Source organism: Zonotrichia leucophrys, chromosome 1 (genome assembly GCF_028769735.1).
Source record: "Zonotrichia leucophrys gambelii isolate GWCS_2022_RI chromosome 1, RI_Zleu_2.0, whole genome shotgun sequence".
NCBI classification, from domain to species: domain Eukaryota; kingdom Metazoa; phylum Chordata; class Aves; order Passeriformes; family Passerellidae; genus Zonotrichia; species Zonotrichia leucophrys.
This window is the reverse complement of record NC_088169.1, coordinates 12,791,202-12,819,116: the sequence shown is the minus strand read 5'-3', so window position 1 is coordinate 12,819,116 and position 27,915 is coordinate 12,791,202. Positions and strand designations below refer to the sequence as shown.

Genomic DNA, 27,915 nt, shown 5'->3' with positions numbered 1-27,915 from the left:
ATATCTTCAGAAGAGTTGCAGAAGAGAAGGGGGGAAAAAAAAATAAAGACAAAAATCTGAAGGGAAGGAAATAAAACTGTTCCCACACAGTTCAGAGAGTTCGCACAAAGAAGATCCCATGGCAACAGCGAGGCCCACAGTTTGCCTTATAAAAATCCAAGAATAGATAATGTATCATCTCTCCTAAAACACTTCGCTTGGGAAACCGGAGGGGAAGAGGGGGGGAGAAAAATAAAACGGAGCACAGGAGGTGAAGCGAAGCCGGGTGACCCCCGCGCGTGTTGCGCGTCCGGCCGTGCCCCCGCCGCTGCCCCGGCGGAGCCGAGCGGAGCTGAACCGAGCGGAGCTGAACCGAGCGGAGCGGCCCCGGCGCTGCGGACCGAGGCGGCGCGGGGAGGCGGCGGCGCCGGGGCGGAGGGAGAGCAGAGAAGAGAAGAGCAGAGCGGGAGGGAGGCCCCGCTCGCCAGGAGTTTCTCCAGGATCCCTTCGGCAGGGCCCTCCCCGGCGGCTCCCCCCGCAGCAGCGCGGAGAGCGAGTGCGGCGCTGTCCATCGGGGGGCAGTGCCGGCCCCTTCCTGCCGGCCCGGCGGAGGGCGCGTTCCGCCGAGCGAGCGAGAGAGCGAGCCCGTCTCGTAGGAACACAGGGATCGTTCATGCACTGCAGTTTCTCTCGCCTCTCTCCCTCCCTCTCTTCCTCTGCTCCCGAGGATATTTTGGGTGGATTGTGGTTATCAATCAAGACCTCCTCTTCTTCTTTGCTGATCACTTGTCATTTTCACCGGGGATTAGTATCGTTCGGGGCAAGCGGACAACTGATTTTTTTTTTCCTTTCTTCTTTTCCATTTGGAGAATTTCTCCCCAAACCTTCCCCCCCTCCTTTTTTTTTTTTTTTTTTTGTTCATTCCTTTTTTTTTTTTTTTGGCGCTGCGGTGCGGGTGCTAGGACCCGTCAGGCACCCTCCCCCGGCCCCCCCGGAGCGTTTTCCCCACATTCGCCCAGCACCAGGAAAGGAACCCCCCCCTCCGGATCGTCGCTCACCGGATACTTGTGCGGGCAGCCGGGATCCGGCGCGCTGGGCGCGGAGCTGCCCGCGGGCGGCGCGGGGGCCCCAGGCCGGCCGCCCCCTTCCCCCCGCCCCCCCTCGCCGCACCTGGATGGTACCTCCCGCCGGCGACGCGGGCACTTTCTGAACTAGGAAGGAAGGGGCGACTCGGGGGGGTGGGGGGCGCCGAAGTCTGTATGGAATTACCTGCGCCCCCGGCGGAGCTGGCAGCGGTGGATGGATGGGCGCCGCGTCCGCGGCACTCGCGGCCAGCTGAGCCCCAGGAGTAAACACGGGGCTCCTCCGGCCGAGTGCGCAGTGTGGTGACCGGCACTCGCCTCGCTGACTGATCGCACCGGAGGAATATTTCGGGAGACTCCTGTGGGTAAGGTAATTTTATCCAGGCAAAAGCCCGGCAATGCTAAACTTGGTGGAGGGTGACTGAAATGGGCACTTTCGGGATTGCTGCATTACCCTGATGCGAGGGGCTACAGCCGCTATTGGCAGTTGAGTGGAATAACTGCAGTGGGTCTTCTGGTGAGTGCTTTTTGCGATAAATTGAAAAAAAAAATCTCCCCCCTCTATATTTATGCACCCTCTGGATTTGGGAGAGTACTGTCAGAGCAAGGAGTCTTTAATTTTACCTCTTTTTATTTTTTATTTCCTTGATTGTAATATGTTTGACTGGAAAGGTTATGTGACAGCAAAGAAGCTCTCTATGATGGAATCTAATTAATATGAGGTCGGATCCCATCCTCTGGTTAAATAGATCTTTCCAACTCTGTGCAGCGTTCTGCTGCATTTCATAGCTGCAATGGAGGTAGAGAAAATCTGCTTTTCAAGTTGTTAAACTTTAAGGTGGTGATCCTTATTGATCGTGGTACAGTGCACTGGTGCTAAAGGGGTTAAATGCCATTGGTAATTTGGGATTACAACTGTTCCTGTAAATCCTGCAAGGAAATTATAAACTGAGAGGTGCTAAGGACAGAATCCCCTCAGCTTCATTCTAGAGAAAGACCATAAATGTCACTAGCCTGAAAATATCTCATCCAGCTGCTCTTACAAAATATCTTTTTTACCCAATAACTTACCTACTGAAACCTCGGACCACGTGTATGGGAGTTGGAAGATGTGCAAACAGAGATGCTATCTTCGGTATTTCATACATGCATGCATCTGGCTGAGGGACTGTGTGGGAATTCATTCCTGTTACTTGTGGTGTGAAACGAGACGAGAGAAAAAGGAAAGATCATCTTCTTAAGAACAGAAGCGAGTGAGGGAAGCACTTCAGCCTTTAAAAATTTAAAGGGATCCGAGCAATGCACATTGGTAATCTCTCTCTGCAAAATCAGTTCTGATAAGAGGGAATGGGGGAAGGTTGAGGGAATCGATAGTGATGACGTTGTGCAGTGCAATGCACTGCAATGCTAAAGTTACACAGTGTGTGCGAAAATATGTACCCTCATGTACTGCTGGTGAGTTCATGCATAATGGATGCAAGAAGATATGCAGATCTGTCTGTAGGAAGATGGATGTATTTGTGCAAAGACGGCGATTATGTAACTTGATTACATCAGTGGCATCAGTCGCCGATAGTGGAATAATATTCTCCTATAGCGTATCGATCACTTGGCTTAACTTTGTAGCGCTCCCGGCAGCGAGGGATGGAGACCTGGGCAGAGGAGGGGAGATCCTTGCTCAGCTCCCGACACGGGGTTTGCCTCTTGCAGGCTGCCTTTGCATCGGCGTGCTGCTGGCGGAGTTTCCCCGGGACAGGGAGTTCACGGAGGACGAGGAGTGGAGGAGGAGGAGGAGGAGGAGGGGAAGGCTGCCGAGGGCTGGTTCGGCCACACCCGGCAGAGGCTCCCGAGGAGCCCCGGCCGGGCTGCACAATGCTCCCATTGAGCGGCCCCGGCTCCTTCGCAAGGTCACACCGCAACCTGGGCTCGGGTGCATGGCAACAGCTGAGCGGAGGAGGAACAATACCGAAATTAAAATTGATCCTCCTCCTCCTGCTGTCCCCTGGCCGCCGGCTGGCTCCGAGCTCGGCGTTCTGCTGACCTGTGTGCTCCGGGCAGAGCCGGAGCCTCTTTGCCCGGGTGTGTGCGGCGCTGAGAGCTGAGAGCTGAGCCTCTCTCGGTGCGAGCAGCCACTGCTCTCAGCTTTGGCAGGGTGCTGCTGCACTGTTACAATACAGCCTGACTGACGGGGGGAAAAGTATTGTCAGATCCAACAGCTTCATGCACCTGTTACATTTGCAGGAGCCCAAAAGGTGGTCTCTTACTGCATTTCAAATACCATAGAAGTGAGTGGAAGAGCAAAGGAGTAACAGGAGTCCCATTGGTTTAACTCAGACTTTTTTAGCAAATTGTCCTCAAAGATAGCAGTATCAGGATATGCCTTAATGCCCCTTTTAGAATCCTGAATCACTTTTCCTATCTGTTCAGGGAGAGGAGGGGGAAGAGCACTCCTTGAAGATAGATAAGCTCACAAAGGCACTGCTGAGGGCCCATACCTCTAACACATGCATTTTCTGAAAAATGTAAGCCTGATGAAATCTTAACTCAGCTGAAATGAGTGATCTTATCGTCACTGACCTGTGTCCTTCCCCACTTCACTCTGAATCCATTCCAGCAAAATGTCACTGAAATACTTTTCAGTTAAGAAGAGGTGAGGGCAGAGTGGGTTTTACATCTCTTGATAAACATGATCTTCACATACCTACTAGATTTAATGCACTATCAAACTCACAGTAATTTTACCCTACAGCAGCCTGAAAAATCATTTTTTCCTGCTTCCCTGAAAACATCAGTATTTTAAAGTAGATTCACCATTAGTTCATGACTATATTCATATTTCTGGAGGATAGGTCTGGGCAAGCACTAAAATATCATGCTAATGCAGTTTAGAGTTTGACATTCATAGAGTATACTGAGTAAATTGGGAAAAAAAGGATATGAAGTTAACTCTGTTTCCATCCTTCAGGGGTCAGAATAACACTATGGCAACTCCTATGCATTGCTACAGCTCTTATAATATTCAGAAATGTCCATTGCATACTCTCCCCCACACAAAATTGCAGGCATGCTCTTTTCACTGATTGCTTGCAGGACCCCTTGTGACACACAGGCCACACAGGCCACACACCTGTACCACCCATCTCAAAGGAGAGCACAATTGTCTCCTGAAGGTGTTATAAAACTGCTGCTGTAGAGGAGTAGGCACTGACAGTGTGGGAATGCATCACATGGTACATGCAAAGTGGCATGCAGCATTCAAGGATTTGCAAATTCAGGACAATAGAGAATGGTAAGCAACCAAGTTTTATTTATAGATTAATTTTATTGTTGTAGTTAGCCATGCCCACTTGGTAAAAATAGAGGGTTTCAGCTCCAATGCAACATCTCTTCAGTTTGCACCAAATGTAGCTTTTTTGAGAGGAAACTTTCCTTGCTGAAGTAAAGCTGTAAATCACTCGGACAAATGAAGAGAAAATGTGAAAAGAAATATTTACATAAAACATTCCCAGGCTCCAAATCTCAGACCACTGAAAGCAGTGAGATTTTGGCCACCCACTCCTCGCTATTGCTGGAGAGCTGGCTTTTAAAGAAAACAGCAGTGCATGAAGAATAATCTCAGTGCCTTCTTCTGAAAGAGCAGGCTTCTGGCTGTCATTGTCATAGAAAACAGCAGACTTGTTTTAGTGCTGATAGGAAAATTTGAAACAGGGCAGATCTTAATGAAACTTTTTTTACTGTTCAGTGATATTCTTGTAATGCATTCAGAGTACTTTCTGTGGCCATTATGTTGAACTCATGTATTAGGAAAAAAACCAAAAAAAATGGATAATCAACTGAGGCTTTCCTTCAGTGTATTTGCACTTACAGAGAAGTGTTTGAATATACTTCTGTGTTTCATAACAGCTGTGATATTTAGCGGCTGGGAATCTTTTTATTTTTATAGTTCACACTGCATGATAATATATGGCAATTGAAACATGAAGCTCTGATTAATATGATTAAAAAGTAGCAACCTATCTAGTGGTGCTGAAGTTGTAAAGTTTAATTATAGAAGCACCATTTGCACAGCTATAGGTAAGGTTGTGTCAGCATTTCTGTTATAAAACTCTATCCTGTTTCCATCCGTTGTGTCAGGGGTCTAAGAAATAAGAATTCACAGCAGAGACCATGATGGCTGTTTAGGTTACTGACATGGCCCATCAGGTCAGTAATCCATGTGTTTCTTTAAGTCTTTATATGAATATCTACATCAGCACCAAAGCAGCCATTATGCTCTATCAATTCAAGTATATTCTTTTATTTTAAAATGTAATTAAATATGCAGTGATGGACCACAGTGACTTAGTGACTCAGGAGGGAACATTTAACATATCATTTTTTAATGCAATTTCATGTAGTTTTCATACTCCTAAAACAAAAACAGATTAAATGCAGCAATTAATTCTTTTTGTGACAGCTTAAAATTAATTTGCATTTAGGTGAAAACTCTTTTGTGGGGGAGAAGGAAGAAGAAAATGATGAAGATGAAAATTTGTGGGTTTTGAATGTTAATATTAAAGCTTTGCATATTCCCCTGAGGTAGTCACATATGGAACTCCATCCTGCAGAAAGGGAAAGTACTGTGTCATTTGCCACAGCTCTGTAAGACCTGGGCAAGGAAATCAGGTAGTGCTGGCTCTCAGTTTTAACATTGAGCACTCAGTTTTTCTAGGTCTCAGTGTACCTGTGTGTTATAGGCACTCCTAGGTCAGTTCATGGTGTTACACAGCACACTATTTATGCCTCAATAACTGGGTCTGAACAAACGAACCAAGGGCATCTCTCAGTCTTACTGCTGTATGTGCTTTAAAGTTTCATGTTTGTAGGAGCAGCACACAGACATAATCCTTAAACAGTTGTAGCATCAGCTGCAGCATTTACTCACAGACACTTTTCAATTGGGAATGAAGAAAAAGAAAGGGAGAACATGAAAACATTTAGATTTTTGCCACTGCAGTAGATATTGTTTCCATTTTATTTTTTACTTGTGGAAATAATTTAGGAAATTCTCAGTGTAGCTTACAAAAAGAACTACAGAAAGCTAATTCATGTGTTGAGAAGACCAATACTATCTATACAAATCTATACAATCAGCAGGCAGGCAAGGGGTAGTGGTGTCACAAAGTTTTCTGTTCTCTGGTCCTTTACAGCTGAGCATGGTGAATAGAGCATTGTGAAAGAGGAAGAAGATGGAGACTGCAGAATGGGTTAATAAAAGGGGGGCAGAAAAGCTTGTAAATGTACAGACAGTAGTGAGGTATCTTCTGTCTTCTGAGATTGAATATATTTTTGTATTCCTCTTGTCTGTTCTTTTCTTTACTAGGGATACCCAGCTGCTTAAAGTTATTGCAGTTCCCAACGCCCACTGCTCTTTTTTTTTCTTTTTTTTGGAAAATCCTTAAAATCTTCAGAGCAAGAGCCATCAACTTTTTGCTTTCATGTTTTCATGCCTGTTTCCAGTCATGCAATGAGACGGTGATCTCTCAATTGAGGTAACTTGAGGTCTTTCTCCATAAAATAATAAATTAATGTCAGGAACATGAGAGAAAGAATGTTTCTGTTACATGGAAAGACTGAAAAGGCCTATAATTTTAGAAAAGGCTGATAATTTGCAGAAATCAGACTTTGTTCTGACAAAGTACATACTTTTAATTTCCAACTAGGATTTCACAATACTCTCACAAGACTGACACCAAGGTAGTGCAGCTGCTGTGCTTGGAGTGTCAGTAGCAAGTTCTTTTCAATCCCAACCAAAAGTTTAGACTGTTTCAGGGAAAATGAAGTCATAGTGATGTGCATCCATTGTCATGTGCAGAGAAAGGCTTCTGCTGCTGGTTAGGAGTGGGCTTAACCACTCTGAGTTCCCAGTGGGCTTAACCAGCTCTGACCTGAGTTCCCAGACCATTTGCATCTGACTGAGAATTGCTGAGCCTGAATGGTGTAAGGAACCTGAGAGTATGTCTGTGCCCTGCCTACATCCATTTGACAGTGCACCTTTACTGGATTTGACTCTCAGCTCAGATCATATGCCTCAGGGATAATTCCCACACCAAGATCTGTTGGTATGATGGAAACCTTGGGATAGAGCCACAATGTCTGCACAGGAATGTGTTTGGCCAGGATGCTTTTGTGTGGCACTGATCCCTGGCAGCAGTTTTAGCCCTGTGTCTGTCAGGTTGCTGCTCAGTGCACAGAATTTCAGGATGGCAGCAGAGCACAGCTGTTACCATACAGCACCTTGGCATTCTGCATCTTCAATTTTCCTTTAATGCTTTCTGTCTCTTCCCAATTAAAACTTTTTTCTCCCTCCCCCCTCCACTCAAACTCTTTTGCTTATTTTAGAGTAATATAACTGGAAATGCATGGCATTTCCTTTTCAGCAAGTTGTGACTGTGATGGAGATACTTATGCTTGTGTACCTATCTGTCAATAGGATCTGCATGTTCAGTATACACAGAGTTTTTTTAATTCAACATTTCTTACAGAACAGACAAGGCCTGTGATTTTCCTCTTAGACATTTCTTTGGGGGATCCCATAGCTGAAAGTGGTGTGCTTGCATCAATGTTAAATCAGGCTGGCTGATTGGCACTGTCTCTCTGCACATACATATATATTTATTTATAATAGAATCAATAGAATATGCTGAGTTGAAAGAGACCCATCAGGATCATTCAGTCCAATTCACTGGCCCTGCACAGGACACCCCAAGAGTCACACCATGTATCTGAGAACATTGTCCAAATGCTTTTTTGTCTCAGTCAGGCTTGCTGCTGTGACCACTTCCCTGAGGAGCCTGTTCCAGTGACTGACAACCCTCTGGGTGAAAAATGTTTTCCTGATATCCAACCTAAACTTCCTTTTACTCAGCTCTAGGCCATTTCCTTGAGTCCTGTCACTGGTCATGAGAGTGAAGAGATCATCACTGTCACCTCCACTTCTCCTCAGGGGGAATTTGTCATTGCAGTGAGGTCTCCCCTCAGTGTGCTCCTGGCTGAACAGACCCAGTGCCCTCAGCTTCTCCTCATAAGAATTCCCCTCCTGACCCTTCCCCATCCTTGTAGCCCTACTTTGGATGTCTCTAATACCTTAATGTACACTTTCAGGGATCATTTCTGTAGCTGGTTACTAGATGAGAGTTATGCACATGTACACATGCACAAATACAGGTACCTATGTGTGCCTGTGCAGGCACATGCCTTTACCTGTGCACTCACTCATACATCCAAAGGAAGCTGAGAGCAAGCCATGAACAGAAGGTGCTGTAGTTATTCCTTATGGAGGAAAACAAGCATCATTCAAACAAGCCATGAGGCAGTAGCTGGTTTTTAGGGTTGATTTAGTATTTATTTTTTAATGATCTGTAAATGCGGCATATTTGAAGACAACACAAATGTATTTTGGAATATCAAAGCCGAAACATACTTTGAAAGGACTATCGAAGGGCTAAATGGCATCAAAAGTAATTTTAGAAATCTACATGGTAAAACTTTGAAAGATACAATCTGAATGTTTCTTGTAGATCTCTCCTAACAGAACAGGATACCATCAAAAAATCTTGCCCCTTGTTGTGAAGAAACTCAAGCAGGGTATTTTCTCAGTTGATAGTAGAAGAAGGTTTTATATGTATTATAAAAGAAATGTAAGACTTTGTGTAGTATTTCTTGTGTAACACTTAAAAACTCTTCACTGTCATACTCCGTATGAATAATCCATCTGCCTTTGGTAACTTCTTATCCAGAAACCTATTAAGAAGGAAGAAAAGACCAGAAAATCACAGCAAAAAAAAAAAAGTCTTCCATATGAAAAGATTCCCATGTGAAGAAAGAGGTGAAGGTTTTATTTAGTAAAAAAAAAAGAAGATACAATATGGAAGAACAGATGATGCAGGGAATATTGAAGGCTATGGAAAGATACTTTGGCTTATCTTATATATTGTTTTCCTGATGACCAGTAAAATTTAATCGTGGAAAATGTAAAATGAGTTAAGGAAAACACTCCTTTACATAGTTCATTCAAATCCTTTGTCTCATATGCACAAGGATACACTGAAGAGAAAGCTCTAGTAGAATAGAACAGCTAGATAAAGACAGAATTTTGAAATGTTGCATTGCAATAGATACCTGGGTAAGAAGATTGTCAGGCTGTGTAGGGCTCTCACATTGTGTACCCCAGTTGTGGTGTATCCAGGGGATGTAGTTGTCTGTAATTTCTGACATGTTAAAGGATGATTCTTCCAAAGGATTTCGTATTGTCTTCCCTTGGAGATGTCCTGTCTGAGATGGACTGTGTGTTCTGGAGACTTCACTCTCTCTTCATTTTACAAACCCAGCAATTGTAGGACTGCTTAATAAAGATTTATTAATGTTGACTGAACAGCCTAATTTTGCTGTTTAAGTCTTCATTACTAAAGTCCTGGTCCAAAACACAGTGATGGAAATGGAACGAGGCCTACTGCGCTCTGTAGGTATTGGATCAGTTTCCAGCTTTATCTTCTAATTTCCTAATTTTTGTTATTTTCTGTGGTAGAACCCCCTCATACTGCTTATGTTTAATAGGTTAACATTGATTATAAAAAGAAAATCTTGTAAACTTTAACAGAATCCAATAAAGCTTATATTAAAGCTATATTATTGACAGTATAAACGGTCTTAGTAATTTCCATCATTAAGGGATATGCAACCCCCATATTTTGGTCAGTCACTGGAAGGAATGTCTCATTTCTTAAAAGGTTGTTACACCATCCCTGGTCTCTGGTACTTTCAGTTGCTGTGATGGAAAACTCAGATCTTTAAAATCAATCCCTTAAAATATATGCAGTGTTAGTGTACATCCTGAGCTAGTTCTTTCTAAAAAATTGTCAGGTTAATCAAAATACAAATAGGTTTCAGTCTTTAGTTAGTTTAACTTATCCTCCTTCGTACTGATTCTTCACTACTTTATATGTATAATGATGTATAATATATTTCTTATATATAATAATGTAAATTCTGTCAAAGGACAGTCACATGGCTCAATGGACAGGCACTACACCTGACCATTCAGTTACAAGGGACCTTCCTTAATTACTGTTTTCTCTGGATTTTGTCCATTTGTAGTATCACTTAATGCTCAAGACTTCCATATTAGCTAATGCAGTGTATGTCTTTTATTTCTTCGGTGTCTGAAACCAGGCCCTTTCACTAGTTCCAAATATTGCTTCTCTGTAAAATTTTGCTAAATTTGTCCATACTTCAATTTCTTGTCTCTGAAGACTGAAAGACATAAACACATTCTGCCTTCATGTCTTTTTAAGTGTTTCATCTATTTATAATATAAACTCTTTGCTTAATATTTCTATTTTATTATCTATGAAGTAGGGCTAGAGGAAAAGGTGATGCCAATTTCTTCTTCCTGCCTCAGTGGAAATTAAATTTTTTGCCAGCCCTTGGAAATCATAGAAAGTATTTCCATTCTTCCGGCCTCCAGAAAATAAGTAATTTCCATTTTGGTTGGAGGGTGGATTTTTTAATATTTTTTATTTATATAGCACATCGATTTTGGGAGGATTGAATCAAAAGATGCCATTTTAGGCATAAAAATTTAATGAAAACTTTTTTTTCCAGTAGAAAATTAATCAGGAAAGATATTTTCAGAGTACTTAATGCAAGTTCTTAGCAGAACAGGACTCTCAGCTAAGGTCTTTACATGCTAAATAATACAAATATGAAAATAGTATTGTGAGTCATACTACTGGGGGTGGCTGGGTCAGCTGCCTGTTTCCTAAATATTAATCAATCTTTTTTAATTTGAGATTACTTCACTATTCATCTTCTAATTTTTCCCCTGTTGCCTGAATTAATTATAAATAAAATATGGATGGTCACGAATCAAATGTAGCTCGTGGCTTTCCCTTCTGCCAAGGTTCAGGTGTAACCCACCTGGTTAGCAGAACAAAAATGTTGATGGGGCTTTCTGATGCTGAACTTCGGCTCTGTGTTGGCTCTTACTCATCAAGTCTTAATCCAGTGCCCGGGGTGCTGTGGGAAGGGCTGCTTGGTCTCAGTGTGGAGTGAATTAGATTTGGGAATTTTCAGTCCTAGCAGCGAGGTTCTGTTGCTGCCTGCAGCTCGGCTGTCGGCGCGGAGCCATCACCTGCTGCATGCCCGCAGGTACCGCAGAGAGTTTTACATACGGAATAACGGGACCGCCGGAGCGGGGCCGCTCCTGCTCCTCCGGGAGATAATCCCAGCGGTGAGGGCATCTCGGGTTTCGTACATGAAACCTCTGCTGTTTCTTTCAGGTCTTGTTACTGGAATGGACGAGCCGTGCTCGGTGCCATCCTTTGGGCTAATTCCAGCTGATTCCAGGCTCCGGAGCGGGGCCGGAGCGCAGCGCTCCGCGGTGACGCCGGCGGCATTTCCCCATCCCAGCAGGAATGCCCCGGCCCGCGGGCTCCGCGCCCGCCGCTACCTGTGCCTGGAGGCTTGTGGTTTCCATAGCCCTGTTTAATAGAAGACATTTTTGTCTGCTCTGAAGATGCTCGTGCTCGCTGGTTTGGAATAATATTAAGTGAAGCAAGGGTAAACCGATTTCACACAGAATCTGCTGTCAGAGCTCTGTTCCGTCAAGAATAATGTTAGAGTAACTCCAGTGAAGCTGTTTCATTCGGCTTGCCAGATTGAGTCCAATGTGAACCTTCAACATAGATATTATTGCATTAATTTTAATGAATAAAGATCGCAGACTTATTTAATTAACATAGCAAAAACCATTGTCAACAAGCAAAGAAGTTATACTGCACAGCCACTCTAATGCAGTCACAAGAGTATACTTTATGGCTATGAGTATATAATTTTCTTGTTAAAAAGCTTTGATGTTTCATTAAATATATAAAAATACAGGAAATGTGTAAATAAGGCTCGCCAGCCATCTTGAATGAGTGTTAAAAATAATCTTTTAGCTTTAGTTTGTGTCTATTTAGATGGGTTTCAGATAATATTGGTGCATATATACAAGCATATATATAAATATAAGTGGAGGCATGCATGTACAGACATAACTTTTCTTATAAAATCATAGGTGTTAATATTGAAAACACAACCATTATGTCAATTTTCATATGTTATTTTTACCATTATTTTTATCATTTTATTTGCATGGTTAAGAACTGTTTAACCACTAGAGTTTTACCTTTCTTGTACTTTCCTGCCTGGTCCAACTACATAGGAAATGCTCCTTTAATTTGTTCTTAGGGAATTCAAGACCACTCTCTCTATTGGAGGTTTGCCTCCTCCACCAAGACCCACTGCGCAGTCCCACCTGCACGTCTGTTTCAGATCTACACACGTTCTTCTATCCAAGCTCCCTCGAGCATTGCCACAGGAGCTGGTTCAATGTTTCTGGAAGTTAAGGAGTCAAAGAGCCACCAGCCACCTGAATGGCAGTAGCTTGTCATGTGAATGGCAGTATCTTGTCTCTGTGCTAGTCCTGGATTCATAACTCAGAGGGAGTCTGTGTTTCGTAATAGGGGAAGCTGTGGGCAGTGCATCTCATAGTTTGGCAGGAGCTGCTTGCTGTGTAGATGGCTTTAGATTACTGTTGGTGTCAAGATTTCAACATATATTTGGTATGTTTAATCCCACACTGAGACAGAATATGAAAACCATTGCTTGAAAGCAATATGTGTGTGTATAAATATAAGCCAGACTCTAGTTTATCTAATAATGAAACCTGAATGCAGGAATGCAAATGTTTAATGTAGCCCAAAGTGTATCAGGCTGTATCAGTGCCACCTGAAATATGTAAATAAGAGATTTTATTGCTTATTTGGCAGGGACTGTGGTTCTACAGTCCTCACTTTTACTGTCATTTTTATTGACCTCTCAGAATGCTCTCAAATAAGCTTTCAACCTTATGCTTTGTTTTGATGAATGAATTTTCAACTAGAGACAGTTTACTATAGAATTATCTTGTATTTTTTTCTACCAAGATTGGCACAATATTCTTAGCTTTAAAAAAAGTTTTTTTTCTTTATTATTCTTTTACTGGAAATTTATACTATATATTTATACTATATATTGTAGGATAGAGGAAAAATACAGTAAAAATATCATACAGTAAGACTGTGTTCATATAACAGCAATTTTTTGCACCCATAAACTTTATAGTTTGTTTTGAGGATTATCTACTAAGGCTCTAATTCAAAAGAAAAAAATGACTCATATAACTTCCCCCCAGAAAAAAGAGAAAGGACACACCAGAAAGAAAAATATTTTTTTAATTAAATTTAGATACCCATTCATTTAAGTCCATAATTTGTTTTAAAGTACAAATTGTCTTTCTGCTTATCTTAGAGGACTATATAAAGCTTACTATATCTCTTACTTATCTCTTACTATATAAAGCTTATTTTAAAAATAGCTTCATTATGATGGAGCACAATTTTTGCTCAGTCCTTTTCAAAGAGTAAAATTAAACAAAATATGCTGTCAATCAACACTCACTTTCCTGTAGATGGTCAGAAGTTAAGCAGAGAACCATCACTGATCTCAGTATCAAAACAGTATATTTTGATATACTATTCTCCTAGGGGTTTCCATAAAATTTAGCTTATGGAACTCAAAGGTTTTATAACAAGAGTTATGGGAGTTTTACATGTGGAATAACTGATTTTAGCAGGAGGTTGTGTTTTGTTGATGCCAGGAATTCTAGCTCACTTTTTCTGTTACATGGTGTGTGTGGTGCGCAGCTTTCATGGTGAACACACACATGAAAAAGGAACTAATTTATCAGTTCTCATGAATAAATGGCTGTGCACACCTCTTTTATTAGTGAAAACTAAATTGTATTTGAAAACAAAGACATAGAGGAGAAAATATCCTTAAATGGTCCTTTATTTTATATGCTGTGATACACAAATAAATCCATGAGTTACCTTCAGCAATGTGGAATTTATTTATCAGATGAGACGTTCTGGCTGTCACCAGTCACTGACAGTGATTGTGACACCCTGCTGCACACATTGCTTACACTGTACAAAAACTCTCTATTTGTGTAGCACGTTGTTCCTGAGATTTCATACCACAGGTGAACAATTAGCTGCATACCTGCCAGTTAAGATAACTGAGCTCTGCAATTAGATTGTGTGACAGGTTTTGATGGAGTTCAGCCTCCTTCCAGAGGCAGATTGTGAGCTGGCAGGGAGGGTGTGGGGTGCCCCAGCTGGGTGGGCACAGGGTGTGCAGCAGTGCAGCAGGAAGGGGCTTGGAAGGGCACAGCAGTGGTCAGCAGAGCGCTGCCTCCCCATTTGTGCAGCCCTGTGGTTACCACATGTCCTGTGCAGCAGCTCACAGGCATGGGGAAGGCTGCTCCTAGGATGGGTATTAAAGAAAAGCTGTGAATAGTGAAGACAGAGAAATGCTTGGTGTTGGTCAGTGTCCTGTGGCATGACTTTGGTTTGATCACATCTTTTCTGTTGCGTACATCATCCCTAAGGAGAAACTCTGCCTCCTTGGCCAGTGTCATCCCTTGGTTTCACATCAGCTCCCAAGTGAAGGAGAACTGGGCTGGGAGTCTGTCCCCCCACTGCTGCACTCTGGGGCCAGCTGGCTGGGTGGCAGGAAGGGGGACCAACTTGTGCTGGTTTTGGCTGCAATACAGATAATTTTCTGCAAGTGGTGGAGAGCAGTTCATAGCCACACTGCCTGGTGCTCATACCCTCTTCCAAAAGATTGCTTGGGACTACAGTATTTGTCGTTTGGCTTTGGGTTCCTTCTCAGCCACCTGTGATGGACTCCTTGTCTTAGTTATTACTCTTAGAGTTGGTTTTTTTAATGTAGGTTTATGGAGTTATTTTTAGTTTTGTTTGTGAGAAGTGCAGCCTCCCCTGCCTTGTCGTTTTATCAGACACAAAACTGGTAGATGTTGTGTGTCCTAGGCTACGTGCAGGGCTCATCTTAGGGACAGGATGGAATCAGAGGACTGAATGTTCAGTACAGACCAAACCTACTTGTTACCTTGGTGTTAGAGGCAATCTGTGGAGTGAACTGCCTTCCCTCACCTGTTGACTCCAGTGAACTCACACCCTGCAGTGTGGATGCTCCCTGTGAGGAGCTTACTCAAGGGCTGAGCTGCTTGGCAGTGCAGACGTGTTGCCTGACGTGGATTCCCAGGAGCAGAACGGGGTGATAGCATTTCTCACCTCCCTGGCACACTGAGGGAACAGACACATTAGAGACTGTGAGATGTGAAGATACGGTAAGATGTGGTGTTTTGTGGTGTGATGAGGGTGCAAATGACAGACTCCTGTCTGAGAAGATGGATGAGTTCCCTTCAGTAAAGCATTAATATGTGCTGCATGCTCTGAAATGTGAGCTGGTTGTCACAGGCTCTGCAGTTGTTCCTGGGGATTTTGTTATGCAGATGGTACTTTCTGATTATCACATTTTAAGACTCACACACACATGAAAGGGAATAGTGAAATGGAGAGGGGTAATCTTACTGAATAAGAACAGCATTTTTATAAACAGATTTTTTTCCCCTGAGATAAATCAGCTCGCTCTCGGCCTTACATCCTGAAGCTCAGTCTGTCTATATCTGAGTTTATGAGATAACTATGCATCTTTTTTATTACTGCCCTTTGAAAAGCCCAGAACACGGCTGTCATCACTGACATGCTGTGGAGACAGGTCTGTGCAGAGCTCAGAAACATTCCCCCTGCCTGTTTCTCTCCATCAGGCTGGTCAGGTGTGTGCCTGCTGCTCTATGAGTCAGGACTGGGAAGGCAAATGTGTCTCCAATGCAGGTCCTGTTCAGGGCATCACTCTGTAACAGATACTTTTCAGAAGTAAGCTAAAAAGCTTCTTGGTCTTGTACACTCCTTTCCACAAACTGCCCTGCCAAAAAAGGGCTGGTGAAACAAAGGTTTGGTGAAATAATCCCATTTGACACAGCCATATTTTCCATTTGTAGGAGAAATGCACTGCATTCAGCACTCAGCAGATCATCTTTGTTCAGCAGATTTCAATTAAAGGTGTTAGTGCTTTTAGAGGCCAAGCTGGACTTCTTCCAGAGCAGATTTTTTATCTTACACTCCATACACAGCTCCATAAAATGTCTTTGTAGAGACAAAATGTGCATCTGCCTATACCCTTAGAAAGCTTTTGTGATTAAATTGTGGAAGAAATTCTTTTACCTTGCCCTGTCTGAATTGGAAATAGTGTCTGCATGTGGGAGGAAGCAGACATTGTAGTTCAGGTTTGGATGGGAATAGGGATCTTAATGTTGGTTGAGGAATTACTGTGACTTCTTTCTATTAAAGGATTGCCCATAATCACCCAGTTTCCATTTCTCTGTGTGTTGTGCATGCTCAGAACCCATGCCATAGGGCTTACAAGGGAGAGAAATTGGATTGGGGCAGCTGGGGAGCACGAGGTAATAACAAAACCATATTGGCAGCACTCTTGACAGTAGCCATCAGCTTCCTTCCTTCTCAATTTTTCATAGACATCATAGTGGAGAAGGGATTTGAAGGAACAGAGAATGGAGTTCATTGTCATTTTAGTCTGCTCAAATGATTGAGGAAGGCTATAAAAAGCCACCTCAGGCCTAATTTCGTAGTAGCCAATTCTCACAAATTGTTTGTCTGTAGGAAGAGCACAAAGCTTCAGCAATGCCAGGCCACCTGCAGATTTCACTTAAGAAGAACACAGCCCAGTTTTCATTGGACTATCAAAACAATTAACTTGCTCAAAATCATGATGGTTCTGTGAATTGATTTTAGCTACAGAAGAATAAATTTCTGCAAAAATCCCTATGAGCCTTTCAGAATTCTGTATCATAAATTACACCCCCATCAGTGAAATCTCAGTTTAGAAAACAGAAAACTAAGCTATCACTAATGAGGAGTTAAACATAATTTTATACTGCACAGTATTGAGCGTATTTAAAATATTTGGGCTCTTAGTTTGAATTTGGACTTCTGACCTCATATTAATATGCAAGTTTTAATTTGAAGGGGTTTTAATTTTTAATTTAGTTTGTGTCATTTTACTTCCTTAATAATTGGAAGGTCACATGATACCAAATGAAACACCTTATGACAATCTAAATTGAGTATATCATCATTATTACCTTTATCAGTCAGAAATAATTAATTGAATAGTGTGTATTGCTCATAGATCATGATGTCTGCTTCTGAAAAATGCATTGACCTATAAATTGTCCTCCAGTAGCCCTCCCCAGACTAGACAGGAGTTGCCAGAAGAAATTTGTAGAAAGATGTCTTCTGAATGATGGGTGTTTGCACAGTAAAGCTGAGTAAGAAGGCAGCTATTCAGAGCCTCTTTTTAAAGGTTTCCTGTTCGATCCTTTTTTAAAAAATACAGTTTTCTATTTCTAGCATGAATTAACATAAATCACATATGAGATATATTTAATTTCTTTATTTCTGTCTAGTTATTTCCATGTAAGACAGGACACAGTTGGAACATAATACTAATCACCATAGGAATTTATAGCTACATATTCCTGGTGCCACATTAAGTTTTACCCAAATACAGTAAAATTGTTCAGCAGATAATTCCTGCAACAGCTTATCTTTGCATTTATTTTTAAAGGTTTATTTTACAGTGAGCCATAAACTTTAATTTCCAACTGTTTATCATTTGTTTCTCGGGATATACTCCAGTTTGTAATATATACACCCATTCTTAGGAATAGAGGACAGGGGCTTATTGTTATGCAGTGCCTACTCTCCGTTAAGCAGTTTCCTTTTAGGCTTGTCCTTCTAATCTGTTTTCTGCTTTCAAGGCCAAAATCCTTGCTGGACAGCTCAGATTCAATGCCCTTTAATTGACATGACTTTTCCTCTGCCTCATGTCTGTTCTCTGATGGTATACAGAAGGAAATCATAACTTCTCTGATATTTATCACAATAAGAAAGCTAAAATATTCTACTCCAGTTAGACTTCTGTTCCCCTTACGTGCTTTAACAGCTGCCTTTGCACTTGTGGTCTGAGTTCTTTTGGAAAGTACTGACCAGAAGCCTCTACATTGTGCTAGATGAGGTCTGGCTGGTGCTTGTGCCGTTTGCAGTAGCTCTGCCACACACCTGCCTTCAAAGGCAGATGCTAAATTTGCAGCTTTTCAGTACTTTGTCATTCTGATTTGTCACTTAGGGTACTGTACTCACTGCAGGCACGTTTTCTGACAGCCGTGCTTTGCTCTCAGTCTGTGGCTGCCCCAGCTTGTGATGCTTTACCACTTAGTGCTGAGAACCTACCTAGAATCTGAACAGTAGCAAAAAGTATTGCCCTCTCTGCTCTGGTGAGTGTCCTTAAGGGTGGGCTTTCTTCTGGCAATGTGAGGAATGCAATTAATTGTTCATAAATTGGCTTAAAAATTCATCCTAATACCAGAAGAATGGGATATTTCAGTGCTATTTCATAGCATATATTGTGTAGGATATCATGGTAGCTGCTAGCACATAGGTGTGTAAGATTGAACAGGTCATTCTTGCTCATGGAATCTGAGTACATTCACTGGATCACCAGAAGTAGTGGTATGTATGAAGCTCAGACCTCATTGAATGTATCTTATCTTCCCATAACAAGACACTATATTTCTCATTGGTTCCTATAGTTATCAGATACTATTTAAAAATCCCCTCCTCTCAGCTCTAAAACTGTGCCAGAGAATCTGGCGTTTTAATGCAAGTCACAAATTCAGCTAAGGAAAAATGTATTCTTTTTTTTACTTCAGACCTACAGGAACTTCACATGGCATATGTTTAGAGATGCAATACTCAGATACTTCATTATTAAAAAGTCAAGAAAGGGAAGAACAATCCACTTGGCATAGGAGGAGTACTAGCCTCCAAAAAAAAGGGATTCTAGGAAAGTCAAGTGATAGTAAAGTGTAATATCAGCATAATTTCAAGTAATAAACCCCCAGGATTTGGCTAAGTTTGTCTGGGAGTAATGTAAATGAGCCTTTGTAGAGCAATTGCATGTTTAGAGCAATGGTAGAGCAAACTCTGTGTTTAATGTCCTAAACACTTTGTTTGTGGCTCCTCAGCCTTATGGCCTCATCATATGCCAAATTTTTGTGAAAAAACACTTCAACTTACATGCAATTAAGCTTTACTGAGGACGTAAAATTACAGTATAGCCAGTGTGAAATAGGATCATCAATGATGGTGGCATCTGTCAGACACAAGAATAAAACTGCATTATGAACCCCCAGCCATGATTGTATCATCTTATTTGCATAACCAGTGTTAAAAAATCCAGTTATGTTAGGCACTTAGCATTTCACAATGGCCTTTAAGCACAGGAGTGAGGCTAGGAGGGGGCACCAGATAATTTTAAATTGTAGGATTAAGATGCCAGAAACCATCTGGATAAGCAGCCATGCCTGCAGTGGTGAATACAGCAGATCCATGGACCACTTCAGTCCCCCCCTCAAGATATAGCTATGCCAGGGAGAGCACTAGCAGGGGAGCAGGGGAATGGCTGCAGATCCAGCATTTGAGCTTTCTTCTTGGCTTTATTTCCTTTTGTACTGGTGCAGCCAGGTAGACTAACTGACTGCAAAAATGTAATATACAGTTAGTTTAAAAGGACTTCAGAGCACCAACCCCACACCACTTACACACCAAAAGTTCCAAGCTAATAACTCCCAACATCCTATAATTAATTAGAATAAAAAAAAAGCCCTAGAAATTATGATGTGCCACAGAAAGAGAGCAGGAGAAATCAAGGGCATTAAGGGTGTCCTAGTATATATATGGTGCAATGGTGAGAGTACGGACATAAAATCCTTTATTAAAGTAAATTAAGAAGTTTAAAAGAAGAAATTACTAAAGCTATAATATAGGAACAAGTCCCATGTTGCATAAAAATGGTATAATTTTTCTTCATTAATGTGTGAGATGGGAAAGGACAGATAGGAAAAAGCAGTGCAGAAACAATATGTTATTAGCTACATCAGACAAAGGAGAGCCAAATGAGGCACATCTAGGTGGGGAGCAGCTTCACAGGCTCTTCTGCCTCACCACTGGGCATGTAGTGAAAATTGCTTTTCTTACTAAACTCAGGTATATTTAATCAGCTAGGCAAAGGTGTATTCACCCTGGCACAAGATGTAATGATTGCCCAAGGAAGCAGCAGGAGGAGGAAGGATTGCTTCAAGGCAGTTGCAGAAGTCTGGAGGAGCTAGCTAGGGGTGAAAGAGTATTTCCAGAAGAGCAAGGCCACTGATTGTTCAGGCTTGTGTCTTCTCCCCATCACCTTAGTAAAACTGCTTGGCACTTACTAGTAGTAATGTACTCACATCAAATGAATCTCCCCAGACACCACCTGAAGAAAAATGACAGGAAAGAAATAGATGCTTGTTAAACTTTATTTTGGTTTGATTTTACTTTGCATTGCAGAAATTAGTATTGTGCATTTAGTGAAGTTAATAAATGTGAGGTTGATGTATTCAAAACATTTATACATAATTTTGAATATTTTCAAGGTAAACAGAGTACACATTTCTGTATCACTAGAGGAAACAAACTACAAGTAGAACACAGGAAATTAGTATGTTTCCCCAAGCAGTAATTTTACAATATTTCTTTTCCAGTTTCTAAAAAGGGAGGATTTATATTGCTCCATGAAGTAAAGTTTAAACCACTCTTGTATACAAAAAAAAAGTGAAATGTTAAATTTTTGATGAAGTATGATGTTCTTTCTACATGAGATTCCAAAGAGAATTCATGCACTTTTCTCTCAAATAATTTCTCCAAAATTCATATAAACAAAGAACAGAAGAACAATGGAAAAATATCTGAAGAACAACTAAAAAAACCTGACAAAAAACCCCAAACCTATTTAGTTTTGTGCTGGGTTGGCCCTGGCTTGATGCCAAAGCTGCTCTCTCACTGCCCTCCTGAGCTGGACAGGGAAGAGAAAATAAAATGAAAGGCACATGGCTTGAGAGATAAGGACAGGGAGAGATCACTCACACGTTACTGTCATGGGCAAAACGGACTCAACTTGTGGAAATTAATTGGATTTACTACTAGGTGAATCAGAGTAGGATGTTGAGCAATAAAACCAAATCCTAGAAAACACCTTCCCCTCACCCCTCTCTTCTTCCTGGGCTCAACTTCATTCCTGATTTCTCTGCCTCCTTTTGCCAGTGGCAGAAAGGAACAGAGAGTGGGAGCCATGGTCTCTGTTGGAGTTTCCTCCTCAAACTCTGACCCTATTCCAATGTGGGGTCCCTCCCACAAGGGACAGTCCTTAATAAACTTCTGCAATGTGAGTCCTTCCTGTGGGCTGTGTTCTTCACAAACCACTCCCCTGTTGGTCTCTTCCAAAGGGTTCATTCCTTCAGGAAGAGGCTGCTCCATTGTGGGCTTTTCTCTCCATGGGTCCTGCCAGGGGCCTGCTCCAGCATGGGCTTCCCACAGGGTCACAGTTTCCCTGGGGCATCCCCCTGCTCCAGTGTGGGGTCCCTCAGTGGGCTGCAGGTGGATCTTGGCTCCATCAGGGACCTCCATGGGCTGCAGGGGCACAGCTGCCTCACCGTGTTCTTCCCCACAGGCTACAGGGAATCACTGCTCCAGCACCTGGAGCACCTCCTGCCCCTTCTTCTTCACTGACCTTGGTGCCTGCAGGGATATTGCTCTCACATATTCTCATTCTTCTCTTTGGCTGTTGTTGCACAGCATTTTTTTCCCTTTTCTTAAATGTTATCCCAGAGGTGCTGCTGCTGTCACTGGTTGCCTTGGCCTTGGCCAGCAGTGGGTCTGTCTGCCTTGTAGCTGGCTGGCTTTGGCACTGGCAGCTTGTCAGAGAAGCCACCCCTGTGTTCCCCCCACTACCAAAACCCTGCCACGTAAACCCAATACATCTGGGTCAGAGTGAATGTTGCTCTGGGCTGAATGGTAATTAAGCTGAGTGTTGGAGAATGTTCTCAATTACATGAGCGACAGTGGGCTCTGTCTGCCTTAGCATTTTGCTTTGAAGCAGCAGCACAGTCTTGAAGGAAATCCCTTGGTTGTTCCCACTTCCCACATGTCAGTTCAGTTTCCAGGGCAGCTTTTGTCTGATGTGAAGCAGGTGGCCCGCAGAGCAGAGCACTGTGGGCAGCTCCCTTCCCCTCTGCAGCAGCAGATTCTGATCCCCATCAGGCAGGTGAGGGTAAAAGCCCCAGGCTGAACTTCCCAGCAGCCTGGAGCTGGTTCCAGGGACAAGATAAAACCTATTCTGAAATGTAGTCAACTGCACAGTGCAGAAATCAGGGCTTACGTGGCACGTGATCTAATTATTGTTTCACTCTCTTCGCCAGGAATTTAATTAGCAGATAATATGGAAGGGGTTTGGTTTGGTTTTTTTTTGTTTTTTGGGTTATTTTTAGTTGTTGCTGTTAAAAAGGAGGAGGGAAAGCCCAATGATATGAAACCAGAATAAATGAAGAAAAAGTATTTTATGAGGGTACTGGTAAATGCATGAAGGGTATCACATGCAGACCAGTAAAAAAAGTGAATTGAGTTGAATAAGAAGCACCTTTACCTTTCTGGAAGAAATTGCCTTCCTAGTAAAAAATAAAAATGAGTAAATAAGTAAATTTCAATGCGATAATGCCATGTGGGCTAATCTTTTTTAAGTGCTCAGCCCAATTTTTTTTTCCTAGAGCTGCCATTGCTCCTGTTAAAACAGGAGCATCAGCTGTGGGCATGCACGTTCCAGCCTCCCCACCCAGCCCTTCCAGGTTAAAGGAGGTTTCTGCTCCTTCAGATGATCTGTAAATCTGACAACCAAATTTTCTTAAGCAGAATTTGGTTTAAGAATTTGACCCAGTTTTGCAAATAGTCTTAAAAGAGCTGAAATGACATTTTGGCTCAAGAAGAAAAGAAAGGAAAAAAAAACCCCTGGAAATGGGAAGAGGAGATTTACACATTTCATAGCACTATTTTGTCAGGTTTTGTAAGAAATGCATTATATAATTCAGCCCTTTAATCCATAACAAGATTAAAAGTAATTGTTTTCCCATGTTCTGCTTTCCTCTGAGGCTGGTTCAGTACATATCCCATTGTTTGTGTAGTATTGCATTATTTAGTAAAATCCTCAGATATTGAACAGCTGTTTGTTGGATTTGACCTGCAACATTGGAGTTATGGCACTACAAAGACAACAGATTTTGGCAGCTGTAATTTCTGTACAGCTGAACTATGATATTTGCAATAATATGTTGCTGGCAAAATTTTGTCTGCTTATTTTTTGTTTCTGTTTTTAAAGTAGCACCATTTATTAGACCTAAGAAATTTTGGAGATGTGTGTATCATTATTACAATGAATTTGCATTTATTGCATTATACATTTCATATCCAAATCTAAATTTGGAGTTCTAAATTGGTCTCTAGAATTTAATAACTAGTTGATAGTCAATGCTGTCTTGATAGCAAATGCTGTCTTTATAGTAAAAATACAATGCAGATATTGAATTTTACATTTTCTTCTGTAGATGTGTATTACATTACTTTTTCAAGTAGCACTTGTCCCTGTTATTTTAATTGCAGTAATTGCAAAGTATAGTCCAGATAGAGGACTATAATTTAATGCTAGCAATTTATTGACATAAATTCTGTTCACTGCTTAACTCTAAACTGTAATTTGTCCTAATAAGGTTAGTTGATGGTCATTCCTTTACGGAAGGGAGGAGATGTTCGATTAGGAGCTGGAGGATGGCGACTTGAGGAGACTTCACCAGCTGCATAGACAAACAAGGCTTGCTTTATCATTGCTTTAATAACAGCTATTGAGCCCTGAGTACAGAGCAGCTCCTGGCACCTCCTTCCCAGTGTGCAGGGCTCCCACTAAGTGGTCTGCCCAGTTACTCTTCATTTCTCCAGCCTGTTTCCCATTGCTTTCCAGCCATCTTCTACTCTCGCTAAACAAGTTCCCAAGCAACTACAATAAAACTCTTCCAAAAGATAAAAACTATCCAGGAGGAGGATGCTGCTCCGTTGGATTGGCTTGCAGTGCAGCCGGAAAGGGGCACCCAGCCTGGTGAGGGAGCTGGCAGGAGCTTCCGTGAGGTTTAACGCTCCATGGCCTCTCATTGGAAGTGAAATTTGCACCCCCATGGAATAACTCCAGGAGCTAAAAAGTCTGCAAGATTGGTTCTTCATGTATTTCTTTTTATCTAGTTTCTAAAGAAGATTTTGCATTAGCTAAACTGTGTTTTCATTAGCCAAAAAAATAAGTAAATTTACCTGTATCATAAACTCTTCACCTTTTTTATATTGTCTTGATATATTGCTTAGTACTGTCAGAATCTTGACATCCTGGTATCATGTATTTCCAAAGAGGAATTTTAACCATGAAAACCATTTTAATTACTTAAAGAATGCTAATTCATGGTAACAAAAAAGAAATATTTTTTAAAAAAACATATTTTGTATAAAAGTAAGGAACAAAATTTAACTTCATGGAAGTCTTGTAGAATAAGAATGAAAACATATTTGAGTATTACAAAAAATATTTGAAATAGTTCTAATGAATAGGTTTTTTAGTCTTGTTCACAAATGAAAAATATATCAACTGTGCTTAACTATTTAATAGCCATTCAGAGAACTCTGCACTTGATCAATATTCTAGACAAAGGTTGATTAATATTCATTGTGCTTCACAATGAGCAATCTAGAAAGAGGTCGTGAATCAGTTTGCAGTCCTGGAACAAAAGATAAGCTGTAGCAGTCTGAACCTGGCCAGCTTGTCTTGTTTCATAATTACTAGTCAACTCTTTTTGATTTTTAGCTGTAACTGAGGTTGATTGTAACTGTTGAGTAGAACAAGGGATTTTGTTGTTGTTCTAGCATGTGAAATGATTCAACAGGTTGCCAAGTGCTCTGGCACTCATGCAACAAAGCACATGCTCAAGTCCTTAAATGCCTTCACTCAAGCCTTCAGTTGTTCTTGCTGGTTTGAGTTAGGCAGATAAGGAACATTTTTGCTGGGGATATAAATAAATCATCCTAGTATGTTTCTCTGTAAATTAGTGTGCTGGATTAAGCTTGTTTTATTTACTTTGTTGCCTTAGGGTGAGCCATTTGACAGAACCACTGTAGCTCCTTTGATTTTGATTAATCAAGGATGGGGATATTTTTGGTGGCTCCCTGTTACTATCACAAACCAGAGCAAGTGACTTGAAATATGTGATCCAGGAGAACATTATTTTTTTTCAGTATTCAGATTGGAAAGAGCTTGTATACTTTCTCAAGTATTTCTTACTGAAGTTGCATTTTATGTTTAAGGTGATCTGTTTATGCTCTCCAAAATTATTCAAATATATTATTTTACAAGGTTTTTTATTTGTATAGCTTATGGGAAATGCAATACATCTCCCTTAATGATTGATATAAAAACTAGTGGACATTTAAGTTCTACAAAACTGCAAAGTTTACTTTAAATTTTGTTTCCAGACCTCAAAAATGTACAATTTTCCTGATTTAATCTGCTATGATTTTTTTTCCTCTATTCCTTGAAATAGCCCCCATTATCCTGTTATTAAAAATCTTGAATGACACCTGCAGTTAGTTGTTCTTGGTGGTTTTATCATCTCCGTGCTGCAATAGTTTGCCATACATTTGAGTCTCACCAGATGTATGTATATATATATATGTGTGTGTGTGTGTGTGTGTGTGTGTGTATGTGTATGTATATATATGTGTATATATATATGTATATATATAAATACACATATATAAGTATCTACATTTGCTATTGCTTTTTCAATGTAGATCTATCTCTTTCCAGAGATAGTGAGGCAGTGAAACAAGGTAATGGAAAGCCAAACATGAGGTGAAGAAGTGGGGACCGTGCTGTGTGTGCCTCCTTCACTCCCCTTGACAGTGTGAGAGAGTAAGGCCTAAGGGCAAAGCAGTGCTGTGATCTGAGCTGGAAGGAGACCAGGCTCACTCCTTCTCCCACCCAGGCAGGAGCATCCCCAGGAATCCCCAGAGCTCGCTTGTAGCATGACAGATGATGTAGGAAAAGACAGCTTTAATTAAAACAAAAGAGAGTGTCTGTCAGATGCATCTATTTATAGATTAGGTAAATATGTTCATCTTTTCATTGACGACGTTGAAGAGCTGTAAGGATCGTTACTATTAACATATGAATATCAGCTTGGCTTTCATGTGTTGGCTTGGAGCCAGTTCTGTGAGTTTTTAATGATGCTGCCAAGTTTGTAAGGTTCTTTCATGTAACTGAGGTTATTCATGTGGATAAGTGGTTATAGGGTCAAGGAAAAGAGGCTCAATGGCAGAACTCACAGACAGTGCCTCCAGCCTGACTGCTTTAACAGTTATTGGTGTAGCTGATAGTGTTTGATTAATAATGGCATTTAGTAAGAGAGAGATTCCCTTTTTTCATGCAGAAAGAAAATAATATTCAGTTTTCATATTCAGTGAGTTTCTGTTTACCTTTCATCGGTGGTAAAAGAAAAAATATAAAGAAAAGAAACAAAAAAAGATAGCTGTTCCTTCCTTCTAGTCATTTAACTGGGTTACAAGAATTAGTGCAACAGTATGGCAGAGAGTTTGTTTGTTTGTTTGTTTTTATTGTAGGCTAAGTTCACAAAACAGATTAATTGAAATTCAGTGCAAGTTAGGTTTCTTTTGTGTGGGCCTAAGTTGGTAATGCTCAGACTGAGAGGTATCTGAGGATGAGGACACGCTGTTTGTAGAGAGCCTGTCATGACGGTGCACCTTATGCACTAACAATAATATTTGAAGAAAGAGCATGTTTTCATGTATGTTTTTACTAATGTTTTATTATTGGTATTTTGGAAAATAGGAAAATATATGTTTAAAAAATCAAACATTTGAGATGCTCACTCAAATATGCTAATTTAAAATTTCAAACAAGAAGATGGAAAGGGTCTTCAAAATTTTCTCCATATTATTTTTATTTTACAGCATGTATTTATAGTTTTTTTAATGAAAATTTATAGCAAAAAAACCCAACAAAACAGGTCAAGATATCTGTGCTGCAACAGAGAAATCCTCGTAACATGCACAAGCTGCTTAGTAGTTTTTGTTGTCCAGGAATATGCATATTTATCCTACCTTATCTACAATTTCATGTAAAATTTGATCAATATTTAGTAACTGATTTAAATATAATATGTGCAGGGTTTCATGCACAACAAGGGGCTTCAGCTTTAAAGGCATGCAATCATGTAACTTCTACAAGGTACCATACAGGCAATTTTGAAGTAAGCAACCTCATAGTATTTTCCTTGATGTTTATTGATTTTTAGATAAACCTCTTTATTATTCCCATACTTGGATATTAATGCTTAAGTTTTCAAAGCATCCAGTGTGAAATTTGTGGAAGTTTATGAAAGGCAGGTCCTTCATGACTAACAGGTCTCCTTCTATGATATGGTGATGCTTGGAGAATGAAGGAAAGGCTGTGGGTGTTGCATAAGTAGACATCAGTAAAGCATTTAAAAGTGTGTCCCACAGCATTGTCCTGGAGAATCTGTCTGTTCATGGCTTGGTTGTGTGCACTGTTGGGTAAGAAAATAGTTGGATGGCAGATCCCAGAGACTGGTGGGGAATGGAATTACATCCAGCTTGGGGTTGGTTCCCCAGGGCTCGGCACTGGGGCCACTCCTGATTAACGTCTTTATCAATGATCTGGACAAGGGGATTGGGACCACCCTCAGTCAGTTTGCAGATAACCCCACACTAGGCAGGAGTGTGAATCTGTGGAGGGTAGGAAGGCTCTGAAGAGGGATCTGCACGGGCTGGATTGATGGGCCAAGGCCAATTGC

General features: G+C 41.2%; 1 protein-coding gene across 4 annotated transcripts in view; it reads left to right on the top strand.

Annotated features, from left to right (window-relative positions):
- The first annotated feature begins 622 nt into the window (after positions 1 to 622).
- Positions 623 to 27,915, top strand: part of IL1RAPL1 (interleukin 1 receptor accessory protein like 1) — a 686,647-nt gene continuing 659,354 nt past the window's right edge. For 2 of the 4 annotated variants that reach the window (XM_064707014.1, XM_064706999.1), the window contains exon 1: positions 4,242 to 4,350. In XM_064707014.1, coding sequence (XP_064563084.1) covers positions 4,348 to 4,350 — 3 coding nt within the window. In that variant the 5' untranslated portion in view covers positions 4,242 to 4,347. Of the gene's footprint in view, positions 1,432 to 4,241; positions 4,351 to 27,915 lie in introns of those variants that run through there. The other 2 variants (XM_064707010.1, XM_064707004.1) reach the window with 2 other exon arrangements.